Raw genomic sequence first — 15,791 nt, forward strand, 5'->3', positions numbered from 1 at the left:
TCCACTCCCTCTCCCCGATGACAGGTAATCCCATACATTTTACATGTGTTACAATATAACCTAGATACAATATATGTGTGTAAATACCATTTTCTTGTTGCACAATAAGCATTAGATTCCGAAGGTATAAGTAACCTGGGTAGATAGACAGTAGTGCTAACAATTTACATTCACTTCCCACCTTCTCTGGGTGTAGTTATTTCTGTCCATCATTGATCAACTGGAAGTGAGTTGGATCTTCTTTATGTTGAAGATTTCCACTTCCATCAGAATACATCCTCATACAGTATTGTTGTTGAAGTGTACAGTGATCTTCTGGTTCTGCTCATTTCACTCAGCATCAGTTGATGTAAGTCTCTCCAAGCCTCTCTGTATTCCTCCTGCTGGTCATTTCTTACAGAGCAATAATATTCCATAACCTTCATATACCACAATTTACCCAACCATTCTCCAACTGATGGACATCCATTCAACTTCCAGTTAGAATGAATATTTTTTTAGCAATCTCTACCAGAAACAAAAACAAAAGGGCCTGACCTCACAGAGTCCAATTTCAACCATGAAGAAAAAAATGATATTTTTATGAAAAGAAATGAGAAGCATCCCCCCCCCATTTTTCCTTGGAAAGAAAATATTTTAAAGTATTTTACTGATTTCTCTAATGTTTTGTTGTTGTTTTGTTTCAGAAGTATCTAACACTTCATGATCCCATTTGAGGTTTTCTAGGCAAAGACACTGGAGTATTTTTCCATTTGCTTCTCCAATTCATTTTATAGAGAAGGATACTGAGGAAAGCAGGGTTAAGTAATTTGCCCATAGTCACCCAACTCTTAAGTGTCAGAGGCTAAATTTGAACTTTGCAAGACGAATCTTCCTGATTCTACATCTGGATACCTATCCACTGTGCCACCTAATGCCCATTTTATTTTTATACTCAATTTATTTGCAAAGCATCCTGTTAAAACTGCCTTTGTAAGGGGCATATATATATATATGGTTGGCTTTGGTTTACCATATATACATATATATATATATATATATATATATATATATATATATATATATATATATATATATATATATATATATGTATATATGGTAAACCAAAGCCAACCAAGAGAGAGGCCATGTTAGATATCATTTGCCATGTTCTGTACTAAGAAGTTCAACCTTTTAATGAGAAAACAAGAGATTGGCTTCAGCATTTGGGTTTTCAGCCCAGAGCTGATGATGACAGTAGCTGAGAATTCAAGGGCCCTTTTAGAGCTCTCTAAATTCATTGCTTTATGGGAGTTCTCTTTGTTGTGCTGATTCTGCTTATATCACTCCAAATCAATTCAGACAAATATCCGTTGCTTTCTCTGAATTCCTCCCAGGTCTTTTCTTAATGATACAATATGATTTCATATAATTTCTAGATCACAATTTGTCTGGTTATTTTCTACTCATTGACCATCCATATTGTTTCTAGTTCTCTAGTGCTACATAAAATACTGTAGTGAATAGTTTGGCAAACAGAAATACTTTTTGTCATTAACTCCTTGGCCAGTATTGGGATCTTGATATAAGAGATAGAAATGGTTTACATTTGGGGGAATAATATATTTGCTTTTGCTTAGAGTACATACGTTTTCTACTGCTCTATAAAAGATAGGAGAAGGGGAAGGTAGGTGGTACAGTGGATAGAGCACTAATCCTGAAGTCAGGAGGACCTGAGTTCACATCTGATCTCAGGCACTCATACTTCCTAGCTGTGTGACCCTGGGCAAGTCACTTAACCCTAATTGCCTCAATAAAAAAATAAATAAATGAATAAAAATAAAATAAAAGATAGGGGGTGCACTTTCTTTAGTTATTCTACAACTACTAAAGAGTAAGTGAAACTTTCTGAAAGGTACACTTAGAGATGCAGAATTTAAATTCATAAAACTCTAAAAGAAATTTTCTCACCAGAGAAATATATCATGGAAAAATAATTTTTAAATAGTTCACTTTCATATGTGTTTAGAAAGTCACAAAATAACCCTATCGATTGGGTAATTAATGGAATATTTAGCTAAAAAACTAATTTTGATTCCATCAATATGCTATTTGGTTAAAATAGCATTGATAATAAAATTAGTCTTGATGAAAATATGTGTAAGTAGAGCTTTGAATTATAAAGATTATACATTAATATAATCACTCTCCATTCATCCTCCTTTACTACCCCATAGAAAGGAGGAAGGAAAGAAAAAAGGAAGGAAGGAAGAAAGGAAGGAAGGAAGAAAGGAAGGAAGGAAGGAAGGAAGGAAGGAAGGAAGGAAGGAAGGAAGGAAGGAAGGAAGGAAGGAAGGAAGGAAGGAAGGAAGGACAGGAAAAAAGGTAGAAATAAAGGAAAGGAAAAAAGAAGAAATGAAAGCGACAGGGAAGGTAGAAGAGAGAAGAAGAGAAGAGGAAAAAGGAAAGAAGGGGAAAGAGAGTGAATGGAAATCTAAATTAATCATTGTTAGAAAATTATGAAAAATCTATGACTTTGTTTTCCATTTTAGAGGCACAGTACTCCAGACTTTCTAAGGTTAATTCTGATTCCAACTCTCCATATCTCAAGTAGGGAATTTGGATCATCACAGAAAAAGAGGAACAGTAATATAGTTAGATAATACCAAAGATAATTGGCTAAAATTCATCCTGGAAGTTTACTGCTTTTGGCAGACGGATTGGGAGAGGGGAGGGAAGAGGAGCTATTACTATAGGGATGTACTTAGCTTTTCGTTCTGCAAAGGATCCTCACCTCCTCACCTCTCAAGATCAATGCAGAGTTAGTATTATTGGGGATCCCTAACCACAAAGAGTATTCCATTAAGTTGGTATGTTCATGTGTGTGTGTGTGTGTGTGTGTGTGTGTGTGTGTGTGTGTTTGTATATGTGTATGTGTGGTATGTGTGTTTGTATGTGTGTGTGTATGTGTGTATGTGTATGTGTGTGTGTGTGATCTGGGATCTCAGAAATGTAACAGACAGGGGAGAGGAAGTCAAGCATAGCTGTCTCATTGGCTTTGGCAACTATATCTTCTCCTAGTCTGGAAATGAAATACTCCAGGTTAAAAATTTTATCTTTAGTTACAGATTAAGGAAGCATGGTTCTAGGGCAACTTGGCAATATCATTAAGGGATCTAGAGTCTTAGTTTCACTTGAAAATTAGCAACAAGGTATGAGCAGCACCTTATCCAAGGATCAGTGCAACCTTGATAATGACCCCTTTGGTGTTACCAATTTCTTATTTTATGGCTTGTAATTGAAGAAAAAGAAAGACAGAAGTTTTACAAAATCCCAAGAGGTGAAAGGAAGAGAGAGAGGGAGGGAAAAGAGAAAGACAGAGAAAGAAGGAAGAGAGGGGAGTAGAGAGATGATAAGGAGTAGGGAAGAAAGAGTGGGGCAGACAGGGTGAGAGAGAATAAAAAAAGAGAGAGAAAGAGAGAGACAGAGACAGAGACAGAGAGACAGAGAGAAAAGGGGGAGAGAGAGAAGGGAGAGAGAGAGCAAGAGAGAGCAGAGAATTATTTGCTGAACTAAAAATGTAAAACCTTGCCCTGTGGTCTCCATAAAGGTGAAGTCGGTTTCTGAAAATATACCTCTGGGAGGGGTTTGACATTTCTAGATGCCTTTTACATTTTAATATCACCATTTGCACTTTTCATCATTTTCTTAAAAGGCAAAAAATGGCTGCAGATTACAAACCTTTGTTTTTCCAAACATAAATAATAAGGAAAGTAGATGGAGATATGCTATTTTCACTAAAATGGTGGCTCTATAGGGACAAAGGCCAGAACTAATTTAATCAACTAATCCATAGAGACTATCTATGAGGATGGAAAGCTGGAAGAGAATTTTGAGATTAGAAAACATCTTCTAGTTCATCCACCAGGAAGCAGTTGAAAAAGAAGAACACAAAGTTTACTTTATTTCCTTATAAAATTGTGTGAATTATTTTTGTCTCTATGCCTTATTTACTCATCTATAAAAATGAAATGGTCATTCTAGATGACCTGAAAGTCCCTTCCAGTTTCAAATGCTGTATCTTATGAACCTTTTCAAGATTATGGAGGAAGAACTAAGCAGAAGAGACTTTTACTCAGAGTAGTAAAGGGGCAGAATTCAGAGTAGATTCTGGAGCTTCTGATTTCAGATCTGCTTATTTGTCCAAAAGATATGTTGTATATTGGGGAAAATGTTCAAAGTGGACTAGAAGATAATTTGATTTGAATCCTGCCTTTGCCACTTAATATTTATGTTGTTATAAGCCAATCACTTGAATTCACTAATACTGGGTTTCTTCATCTATAAAATGGGACTAATAAGACCTGAATGACCTACCTTAGAGAATTATTGAGAATGATATAACAATATAACTTGTATAATGTACTCTCTGTATGTCAGCCTTCCTGATTACTGCTACTATGTGGTGCCTTGTCACTGTAATGTATTTCCTTTATTAATTTCACAACGAAACAAATTCAGCGCATACATACCCATTTTCTTTCAGACTTCAACAGCCACTGTGAACATTGTGGTGACAGATGTAAATGACAATGCTCCAACATTTGATCCATACCTGCCAAGAAATTTATCTGTGGTTGAAGAAGAAGCCAATGCTTTTGTAGGACAAGTGAGGGTAAGTGGAACACACTCAAATACTCTAAATTAGGTTGGAACTCGCATAAAATAGTAATAGTTTGAATAGAATAGTAAGATCATCTGAATATAAATGGGGCAAGTTAAAAAGTTCATTCACTTTCACACTGATTGGTGCAATCTCAATTGTGTATTTGTAAAAGATTCATCCTTTCATTCGAGTATGTACTACCTTCACTAGTGCAGATTGTAATTCTAATTTCAGCCTGGACAATTTCACTTGAAATACTCTAAAAGGTTCCTACTCGATGCCTTAGAAACTTGGCAAAACTTCTTTACACTAGAGGGAAACCAGAGAAGTACTCAGAATGGTAAAAAAATATCTTTGGGTTTATCAATGACCACCTCAGTTTTGCTAAATATTATTCTACAAATGTTTTACTATTAAAGAATGGATTATCCATTGATAAAATATGGCTTATATCTGTTGTTTCAGGCTCTGGGCTTTCACGTGGTCAATGTGTACTTAAGGCCTCTGACTTTATTATCAATTTGTTCATTTTTGTGAGTTATGTGCTCTGATATTTGGATTTCTTATTTCAGTGAGCTAAATGGTACTATAGTACTTGTCAGTGTACATTATGCCTGATATATACCCTTTTTCCTATGTGATATTTGGTTCTGCTTGTCCAGGAATCCTGATTATGGTATCTACCTATTATGTTAGAGGCTTTCCTCTGATCCCTTTAATTTGAATTTAATTTTTTTTTAATTTTTTTATTTATAATTTTTTTCACAGTATATATGCATGAGTAATTTTTTAAATAATATTATCCCTTGTATTCATTTTTCCAAATTATCCCTTCCCTCCCTCTACTCCCTTCCCTTGATGACAGGCAATCCCATACATTTTACATGTGTCACAATATAACCTAGATACAACATATGTGTGTAAATCCAATTTTCTTGTTGCACATTAAGTATTAGATTCTGAAGGTATAAGTAACCTGGGTAGATAGATATTAGTGCTAACAATTTACATTCACTTCCCAGTGTTCCTTCTCTGGGTGTAGTTATTTCTGTCCATCATTGATCAACTGGAAGTGAGTTGTGATCCCTTTAATTTGTATGGATTTCATCATAGATCCCTAATAATCCATTTCTCTCTGTGTCTCTGTTTCTTTCTTTCTGTCTCTCTGTCACTCTCTCTCTCTCTCTCTCTCTCTCTCTCTCTCTCTCTCTCTCTGTCACACATACACACAAACACACACACACACACACACACACACACACACACACACACACAGCTTGCCTCCTTTTCTAACCATGAATATGATTTTGGTGCAGGAGACAACAGAAGAATTTAGATTTGAAAGGAATGTCAGAATAAATCTAAGTCATCCACATCCCACCCTCTGTTTTAAGTAATGACATTAAATAACTCCAAGGACACAAAATGAACAAATTGCAGATTGCAGATTCATGTCCAAGTATCCCTTGCTCTTTCACCTGCCCCAAGTTAGCCTGGATGACCACTTACCTTTACCAAGATATCTATATAGCCCCATAGATTATTTTTCTATTACAGAGATCCCATATGAATGTGAATCTTTTGAAATTGTAATCTCCCAGGATCCAAAAAGCAAGTGACCCACCAGAAAGCACAGGTAGCAATTGATTTGTTTTCTTTTGTGCCTAAAGGTAGCTTCGAATGCTAGCATTGCTGTGTGATTTCCCAAATCCCATGCTCCAACTTTCTTCTTTTAACTTTGAGTCTAGAACATTTGCCATTTGAAATTCAGGTCACTTCGAGATGAACTGATAGATTGACTTAATGGACTATTATTTAATTAGAAACTATATGTGATCATATCAATAATTTTAGGATAAATATCAATTTGCCATTTTATAGTCCTGTTAAAAGAAACATTTGGTTTGCTGATTTTATGTGTACATATTTATTTAAAAGGAAAATTGGCTAATAAATCTCTGCAGATTTGGCTTGTAAGAACTTCTTAGCGTCTTCATCATAACACTCCATCTCCTTCCTTTAGAAGTTGGTGGACACTATTTTCATGCCTACAATACACTCCATTGTAATTCAAAGTCCTTATCTTCATTAAAGATTCAACTCAATTATTGCCTCCACCAAGAAGTCTTCCAGGAACCTCCCCCTACTGAAATGCTTTCCCTTACCTCACTTTCATTGTACTCTATTAGTTCTGTGTGTGTATGTGTGCATGTGTGTGTGCACAAATGTGCATATACACATACATTATATCCCCCAGGAAAATATAACCTCAGCAAGCACAAGATCTGGCTTTCAATTTGGTTCTCTGATGCCAGTGCCTGGCATAAGGATCATATGGTTGACACTTCATAAATGGTCATTGGTTTGAGTTGAGTTGGGTTGGGTTGGGTTGGGTTGGGTTGAATTAGCTGCACACAGGCCACCAAGGGCTGCTCATTTCCCAGTAGCCTTACCTTTTTTCCTTTATAAACATTCTTCAACTGACCTGACTTTTTTGAGTTTGCAGCAACAAAATGTAGTCCTGAGTCAACACTGTGTTTTCTGAGTTTTGAGACAAAAGAGCCTGAATTTATTTAACCTGAGCTGCAAATATATTCCCGTGGTGAGCATGAGATCTACATGCTCAGTTTTTGCTGAGACAAAGGGGTAATAACTCAGTTTGAATCCCTTAAAGCCATTTCAGCATCATTAGTAAATCGAGGCTTTTAGACAGGGGAAGAAACTCTCATTCGGGAAGAAAAAAAAAAAAAAAAATCAATGTTTCCTTCAACGATACAACTTAATATTAAACAAAATAAATCAAAACCTTGGTGGCCTTGCTTTGATTAATGGGACTGTCGGATCCCTGTATGGTAGCCCAAAAGATGAAATGAGCATTTTTAGGGCACTGTTTTAGAAGCTCAGCATGGCACAGAACAATGCCTGAAACAATACCTCTCTTCTCCAAGTGGGTCACAAGTGAAGTGGATTATAGATTATAGGTTCTTACCAGCAAAACTATCAGAATACAAAGACGGTGTTGTGTTCACAGAGGTCAGGGGGGAAATGGCATAATTTTTAAAGCATTTCCATTTCACTAATATTCATATAAAATATTTTAATATTGGAATTTTATCGATATATGTGGATGTCTAGAAGGAAGGATGTACCCCTAGGTGTCAGCCATCCTCTAATATTCATATAAAATATTTTAATATTGGAATTTTATCAATATATATGGATGTCTAGAAGGAAGGATGCACCCCTAGGTGTCAGCCATCCTTTTTACTAGCAGAGAATAAACAAATTAGACTGACTCAGAAGGACATTGTGATCAATAAGTACTCCAGGTCTCCTCTATTCCCATTTTGTGATACAGAATTGACACTGGGTCTCAACAGTTGATTGTAACAGTGGCTTCCAAAACAATTCTGCAAAAGGAGATTGACTTTGGCAAGAGTTTGACCAGTTATCTAACAATTGGCTTAAGCAAACATCAGAGTGGTCCAACTGGCTTATAAGAACAACCATAATGGTAGCTTACATGGAGTCCACTGAAAGGGCTATAGGATGCTTTCCTCTCAAGTGCCCTGAGCACCAGCAGTATTCTGCCACCCCAACTCTTCAGGGAAGTTTTACCAATATTAGAGATCTGGGTGTTACTAATGACAAGGCAGAGCCCTAGAGAAGGTAAATGATTTTCCTAGGGTCATACAGATTCTTCTCAGAGTTGAGATTTCAAAAGAGATCTCATCTGACATCAAGGCAGGAGTCCTCTCATCATCCCCTGAGAGTAGTGGTGACCCCTGAAAGAGCAATAGGGGAAGTCAAATCCATTTCAAATCTGGGGATTTTTTTCATGTAAATTCTTTTTATACATGGTTACATTTTAGCTTTCTCCTTTAGAGTTCATATTTGCATAACAGTGGTGGATGCTAATTATATGAATTTGAGCATTAATGATCAGATGGCTAGAATTCTGCAATTTAATCTCTATTTAGTCACTGTCTGCTTCAGTTTCCTCAAGTCTAAAATGGAGACACTGTCCAGGGGGCACACTGCTCATGAGATAATATTTGTAAAGTTTTCATTATAATGTCTGGTGTATGTCAGGTGCTTAATAAATGCTTATTTCCTCTCTCTTTCTCCTTCCTTCCATCTCTCTCTCTCTCTCTCTCTCTCTCTCTCTCTCTCTCTCTCTCTCTCTCTCTCTCTCTCTCTCTCTCTCTCTCTCTCTCTCTCTCTCTCTCTCTCTCTCTCTCTCTCTCTCTCTCTCTTTCTCTTTATTTTCTTCTCTCTTCTTTCTTTATATATAAATATAAATTTAGTAAAAACATTATTTGTTATTATTAACCTGAGGATCAGTTGAGTTAAAGTCAGGAAAATTCATTAAAATATTGTCCAAAGTGTGGCAAACTTTTTTAGTCACAGCATCTCTCAGTGATTGTGCATACATAATTTCCCCCCATTTTATAGATGAACACCCTAAGGCTGAGAAATATCGAATGACTTGCCAGGTTCCCATAGGTACGAAGTATCTGAATGAGAGTAGTTATTTTCATTATTGTTATTATTATTGTTGTTACTATTATCATCATATTTCTTGGGGTTTGTTATTACTTTTTTAAAAAATTGAATAGATATCATTCCAAAAAAAAATCCTTCTTCTAAGCTTTGCCTTATTGTTTAATACCTCATTGTGCAAAATAACTCAATGGGAGCTCTCTATTCACTCTTTCATGGAGAAGTTGTTATACTGGGTTGTCCTGAGAAACTGAACAAGTACATTAGTGGGGGTCCTTTTCTTTTCATTATCCTTCCTTTTTATGTTTTTATTCAGGAAGGATTTGAAGATTCAGAGAAGAACAATGCTGTAAAATTGCTGAAGCTTACAATAGCTCTCTGACCCATATTATTGTCACCAAAAATGTCAGAATTAATATGACTCCCAGGTTTATGTTCCTTAGTATTATAAATTATAGGTTACTCCTCTTGTCATAAGCAAACTCTCCTCTTCAGCATATAACCATCCTGGAGTTTCACTTTAGAAGCAACTAATAGAGAAATTTAAGGAGTTTGTCTCCTATTTCTGCAAATCAAACTGCTTATTAACTTATAATTTTATAATGAGTACTTATTAGATGCAATTTTAATATCTTATAAAAATCATTTATATAGTACTCATTAACAGCAGCGGTAAACCAACAAATGCAGCTTATACCTCTAAAAAGAGTGTTTTACATCAAGATGCTTATTGATATTATGGTCCTTGATATTCTCTGAGAAATGAGCTAAAAATTTAACATACTGCCTTAGTTTCAGCAGATTCAACGATTGCTTTGATCAGTGATGTGCTCTTGATCTGCTCTCTTATTTAGTTACTACACATCTTACTATAACCCCATCTCCTATACCTGCTCAGGGAAAGTCAACGTGAGCTAAGGAACCTAGAAACAACAAAAACAAAACAAAACAAAACAAAACAAACAAACAAACAAACAAACAAACAAACAACAACAACAACAACAACAACAACAACAAAAAACCATGGAATCAGATCTTGCCCTTGAAATATACTGGGTTTGGGGCAGCTAGGTGGTGCAGTGGATAGAGCACCAGCCTTGAATTCAGGAGGACCTGAGTTCACATTTGGTCTCAGACACTTAACACTTCACTTCCTAGCTATGTGACCTGGGCAAGTCACTTAACCCCAGCCTCAGGGGGAAAAAAAAAAAAAAAAAAAAGAAATATACTGGGTTTATTAATCACGAGCAGGAGAGCAAATGACCAACTTATTTTCATTGTCATTAAAATGGGCATATAATGATGCTTGCAAGACTGTTCTGAGGCTCAAACATGACATTCTAAATATACTGCTATCAAAGCATTTCAAAACCAAATAAATTAACCAATAATTGTAAGATATTTGTATCCAGTTCTGAAAACTGAACTATCCATGATATTCCTAATCATGAAAACCATCAATGAAAACTAATATGGATCATTGGTTGATTGATTGGTTATTTGTCCTTCATTCTCAAAAAGGACCAAAATGCATCACTCTGTTAGAGTCCAGTTATAGTATGCCCAACTGTGGTTGATCAGATCAAGACAAGCTCACAATATCCTGCCACTAATAATCCCTATGAACATTTGGGTTTCTTCTCTAATTTTGTATGTGTTTTATTTTTTCTGGGCTAATTCAAATTTGCTTTGCTTGAAGAGCACACACAGCATGTTCTCTGATGAGGGCACATCTTGCTGGGTGGTCCTGTGCAAGTGTCGCCAGTGCCATACAATCGATTCTAAAGTACTGAAGAGAAGCCTTGACATGTCTTTAGGTCATTAAGCTTGGTTTTATGTTTTCTCTCATTTGATCCTGATGACAAAAGATTATGAAAATAAACTGAGAGGCCATTTGGCTAGTAAACAGGTGATTAAGTGATTCTGTGAATGTAGGAGTGGATTTGGACTGCAGTAGACTGAATTTTGCTTCACACATATATTATTGAGTGAACCTAAGAAATTTTTTTGTAAATCTCTCATTTCCTTCATGTGTAAAATGAAGAATAATAACAGTATCTTTTTCATAGGGTAGGTATGAGGATTCAATGTGATAACATACATGTATAGTTATGCATACATATTTGATTTGTGAACCCAAAAGGTATATAAATGTTGCTGCTTTTATTGTTGTATACCTAAAGTAAGACTTAAATTACAGTTTTGCATATAATATATAATGTAAAGGGCTAGAACTGAGCAATGCACTTGGATAATGAAGCACGTGAGACTAATTGCCAATTAGACAGTTCCTTATTAAGTTGTTTGAAGGTTGACCCTCCCCAGCTGTTCTGTGCTGACTTGATTGGTGGGACAAAGAGGGAGAAGTAACGTGTGTGGGAGGAGAAGGAGGAGGAGGAAGAGGAATTGAGACGCAGATGCAGGGTCAGTCTCTCCAGGTTTGAGGGAGGAAGGTGTATGTGAGGTTGCTAAGCCTAAGCCCCTGACCTTGACAGTAAAAAAATCAAGAATAAAGATGTTTAGTGATCCTGACTCTAGCTGATTTCTGGGAAGACAAGAGTTCCAGCATTTTGGCGCCTCACGTTGGGCACCTTTTGTAACATGCCCTCCTGGCAGTTACAATTACTAGTGTGCCCTAGGCCCAACAAACTACCTTTGACCACTGACCTTTGCAGTGTCAATTCTACCCGGCTCACCTCCTCTGACGCCTTCAAAGGTCTCTGGCCATGATCTCTTGAATCTATAGTTTAATAACTAGTAGCACGCTCAAGAACAGCCAAGTATAATCTTAATAATCAGTCCCTAGTCTGAAGACCCAAGTGTTCACTACCAAACTTCTTCCTCTCTCGGCTATCCATCAGCTTGGCTTGACTTGGCTACCCCAGGCTAGGGAGCCACGTTAAAGAGCACCAGGTTAAAGAAAGTGACTGCTGTCTGCAGTGGGCTTATAAAGGGCCTGTGAGGTCATACACACAGCCAACCAGTGAAAGAGCCATCACCCATTATGAAGCTATCTCAATATGGACAGGATCCCACCCACAGGGCAGTCCTATATCCACAGAGAATACTTCTGGGCAACTCAAATCTCCTGTTGCACTGTGGCGCCGCCCATTTAAAGGGCCCTTATAATATAAAGCTGTGTTTCATGTAGTAAGTTGTTATCCAAGACCAGCATACTACTAATATTTTCTCTATATATCTAATATTATGTTTTCTATTAAACATGGGTGATTCACTACTTCCTATCCTACCCCTTAAATTCAGTGTACATACAGAACTCTCAACTAGGGTCAACAGTTAACATATTTGGGACACAAGATTTTTCAAGGGTGAATGTTAAAAATTATCTACTCATGTTTTGAAAATAAAAAGCTTTTTTTAAAGCTAATTTATAAGATGCACCATTATTTGTTTAAGCCAGTACTTCCTTTGAGAACTTTCTATTAGTTTCTATCATATCTTTTTAACTTCCTGTCAGAAATCATTTTCACATAATACCTTGATGAGAAACCCTCTTATCAAAACAAATTATATATTGTGGATTGTAAATACAAATAACTCACATATTTTAAATATTCCATTTAAATATGAAGTCTTTTTAGACCAAGAAATATATTTAAAGGAGTTTTCCCCACAGTCCCTAAGTTTTATCATGCAAAAAATATAATACAAAGATTTAAGATGTGCTCTGGGAGATAAATACATAAAAAATGAATCGTTTTGAGCATCTTTGCTATCTTTCATAAATAATACATGTCTATGTAAATATCTTGCTTTGTACACAATGGTGAAACTGATGAAGTGATGTTTTTCAGAACTAATTTTTTTTATTTCAATTTTAAAGAAAGTGTCTTCCACATATTTGGCGAAGTCAAGTATGGCAGGTGGCCTCTTCTTCAAATAGTATTATTTCCTCTTAAAATGCTTTGTATTTACTGTTAAAAGGTTATGATATTTTGTGAAAAATAAGGGAAACTGCTTACTAGGAAAGAATAGGAAATCAAACTCACAAAGATTAGTATTGTGTTAACCTTCTTTATATAATGCTTAGGTCCCTGAACACCAAAAAAAAAAAAAAAAAAGAGAAAGTGAAATGATTCAAAGACCTTAAAGTCCCTTAACTCCAATTGCCTCAGCAAAGAATAAAAACAAATAAACAAACAAAAAACCTCAAGGAAGAACTTCCAAATTAATTATTTCATTTATTCATGTCTTTAAATCTCTTGACATTTTAAGAAAGAGAACATTGGATGCAACTCTCAGAATCTCAATATCTCAGAGATAGAAGCTAAAACAAAGTTTATCGAATCTAATCCAATTTTATAGGATACAATAGGTAACTAATAAATAGTAAATGAATGACTAATAATCCAGTCCTCACCAAGGATCCATTATATTTCATACCAGACAAAAGTTTCTCCAATCTTTTCATGAAGACCTCTAGTGATGATGATCTCACTACTTCTAGAGACTGTCCATTAAAATTTTGAATAGCCCGAAAAAAAGATAACTTTATCGTTTATTCGTTTTTATATCAAAGCCTCAATTTGTCTCTTTGTCACAACTACTTATTTTTCTTTGATCATCACTGTCAAACCAAAGAATAAATATAAACCCTCTTCCACATGAATATCTTTAAGATAGCTATCTTGCCCTGTCTCACCCTCCACCATTCCCAGTCATCTCTTCTCAAGTTAAACATCCTCAGGTTCTTGGATGGATATTCACATCACAAGAACTGAAAGACCTTCCTTCTAATGTTTGCCCTTTTTAAAATATTCTCCAACTTATAAAATTATTCCTAAACTCTGCAAAATAGAATAAAATTCTTCCAGTATAATCTAAATGTCTTATGCTAGACTTCTCTAATGGATAACTATATCAATATGCAATGATAGCTTACATCAACTAGTCTGCATTTTATGATGATGACGATAGAAGGGATTCAGAGAAATCATCAATTAATTCACATTCCAAGAAATATTTATATCATCTTTTTAAATAGAAGTTCAGTTTAACTTCCAATACCTTTATCCCTTTTCTTTTTTGTTTGTTTTTTATGTTGATCATTTTAGAAAGTTCTTGGTTATTCTTCATTCTATATAGCCATTTCTCTCGCATGACAATTGGAAGAAATCCATAACATCTCATCATACTTAATTGTCATCCCAGGATGATGGCCTCATTTTGTATCATCCCAAGCTCATAGATCTGGAGATAGAAGGCATTTCATTAGGCATGTGGTTCAAGTTCTTTATTTCATTAATCAATTAATTGAGACTCAGAGCAATAATTGTCTTGCCCAAGGTCTTACAAGTAGCAGCAGTCATGATTCAAACCCAGATCCTCTTGATTCTGAGTAAATTATCTCACATTGTTTTTCTCATTAAGTGTGATATCCCATGAATTCATTTTGTTTTTTTTTTTTAATAAAAATTATATGAAAGTAATTGAAACATTATTTTTTATTTAGTGCAACTTCCTATTTCCAGATTCCCCTGAAACTAGATTTCCAAACCTGTTATTCCTAACAATTCTTCCTTCAATTCAGTGACATATCTACCCTTTGAGGGGGGAAGGGACTGGCAAGGGACTTGGCAGGTGGGCATTGTGATATTACCACCTTGATAGACCTCACTAGCCATTCTTAAGTACCCAGAAGGTGTCTAGAGGAATGTCTCCAAATTACCTGATATTGCCATCTTTGGGTTACACACATACACACACATACACACTTACACAAGCACACAAACACCCCTCAATCAATACATATGTAAGAGATTTGTTAGATTAACATATTTCTTCACTTGTAAAATGAAGGATTTGTACCAAATGAAACCTCAGGTCCCCCCCAGCTTTTATATGCAATGTTTCACTGCACTTTTTATGCCTGAAGGATCTTTACTATTATTGCCATGGGAATGCCTGCCATTGGCACAGATTGCCATTCATCCTTGTCTCAAAAAGTAGTTGTTATTACTGTGATCAAAATTTCAGCCTATAGCTTACCTAGCAATCTTTAGATAGCAAAAATACTTAATGTCTATCAATATAGTCCATACTGCCATTCCCTCTACTTGGGCAAGTCAGCCAGAGCTTATTCCTTCCTAACAGAGCTTTCAGGAACCCCGGCTCATAGGCACTCCTGATAAGGCACTGGAGGAAGACTTGAGCCATTGCATTGACCTCATCAGACTGGACTCCATTATTATCATGCCCCAAGACACTCATCACAAGGAAAGTCATCCATCTTTAAGATTGCTTCAGCTTTGTTCCTCAAACCTCAGCAGTACTCTCAGACCCCTCTGATTAGAGGGCAAACAGATGGAGCAAAGAAGGTCTCTCAAAATTGCCATTATCACAGATGAATCACTACTTCATTTCTTACCAGTTGCACTTCTTAGACTGGAATCCATCCTGTCTCTACTCTGTTTATATTCTTCCTTTTCCTTTTTAGCTTTGTTTAGCTTCGTGTGAATGTGTGTGTCTGTGTGCGTGTGTGTGTGAGCGTGTGTGTGTGTGAGCGTGTGTGCATATGTGTGTGCGTATGTGTGTGTATGTGTTTTATTTTATTCCATTGAATTGTAAGGTCCTTGAAGCCAAAGATTGTCTTTTTCTTCTTATTATGTGCATATCTATTGCT

General features: G+C 36.0%; 1 protein-coding gene across 1 annotated transcript in view; it reads left to right on the forward strand.

Moving 5' to 3' along the window:
* Window positions 1-15,791, forward strand: part of PCDH15 (protocadherin related 15) — a 2,229,510-nt gene that overhangs the window by 1,931,865 nt on the left and 281,854 nt on the right. Inside the window, exon 22 of the mRNA XM_074297067.1 lies at window positions 4,526-4,654. Within this exon, the coding sequence (XP_074153168.1) occupies window positions 4,526-4,654 (129 nt within the window). The remainder of the gene's footprint in view (window positions 1-4,525; window positions 4,655-15,791) is intronic.

This window comes from Sminthopsis crassicaudata, chromosome 2 (assembly GCF_048593235.1).
Source record: "Sminthopsis crassicaudata isolate SCR6 chromosome 2, ASM4859323v1, whole genome shotgun sequence".
Classification (NCBI taxonomy): Eukaryota; Metazoa; Chordata; class Mammalia; order Dasyuromorphia; family Dasyuridae; genus Sminthopsis; species Sminthopsis crassicaudata.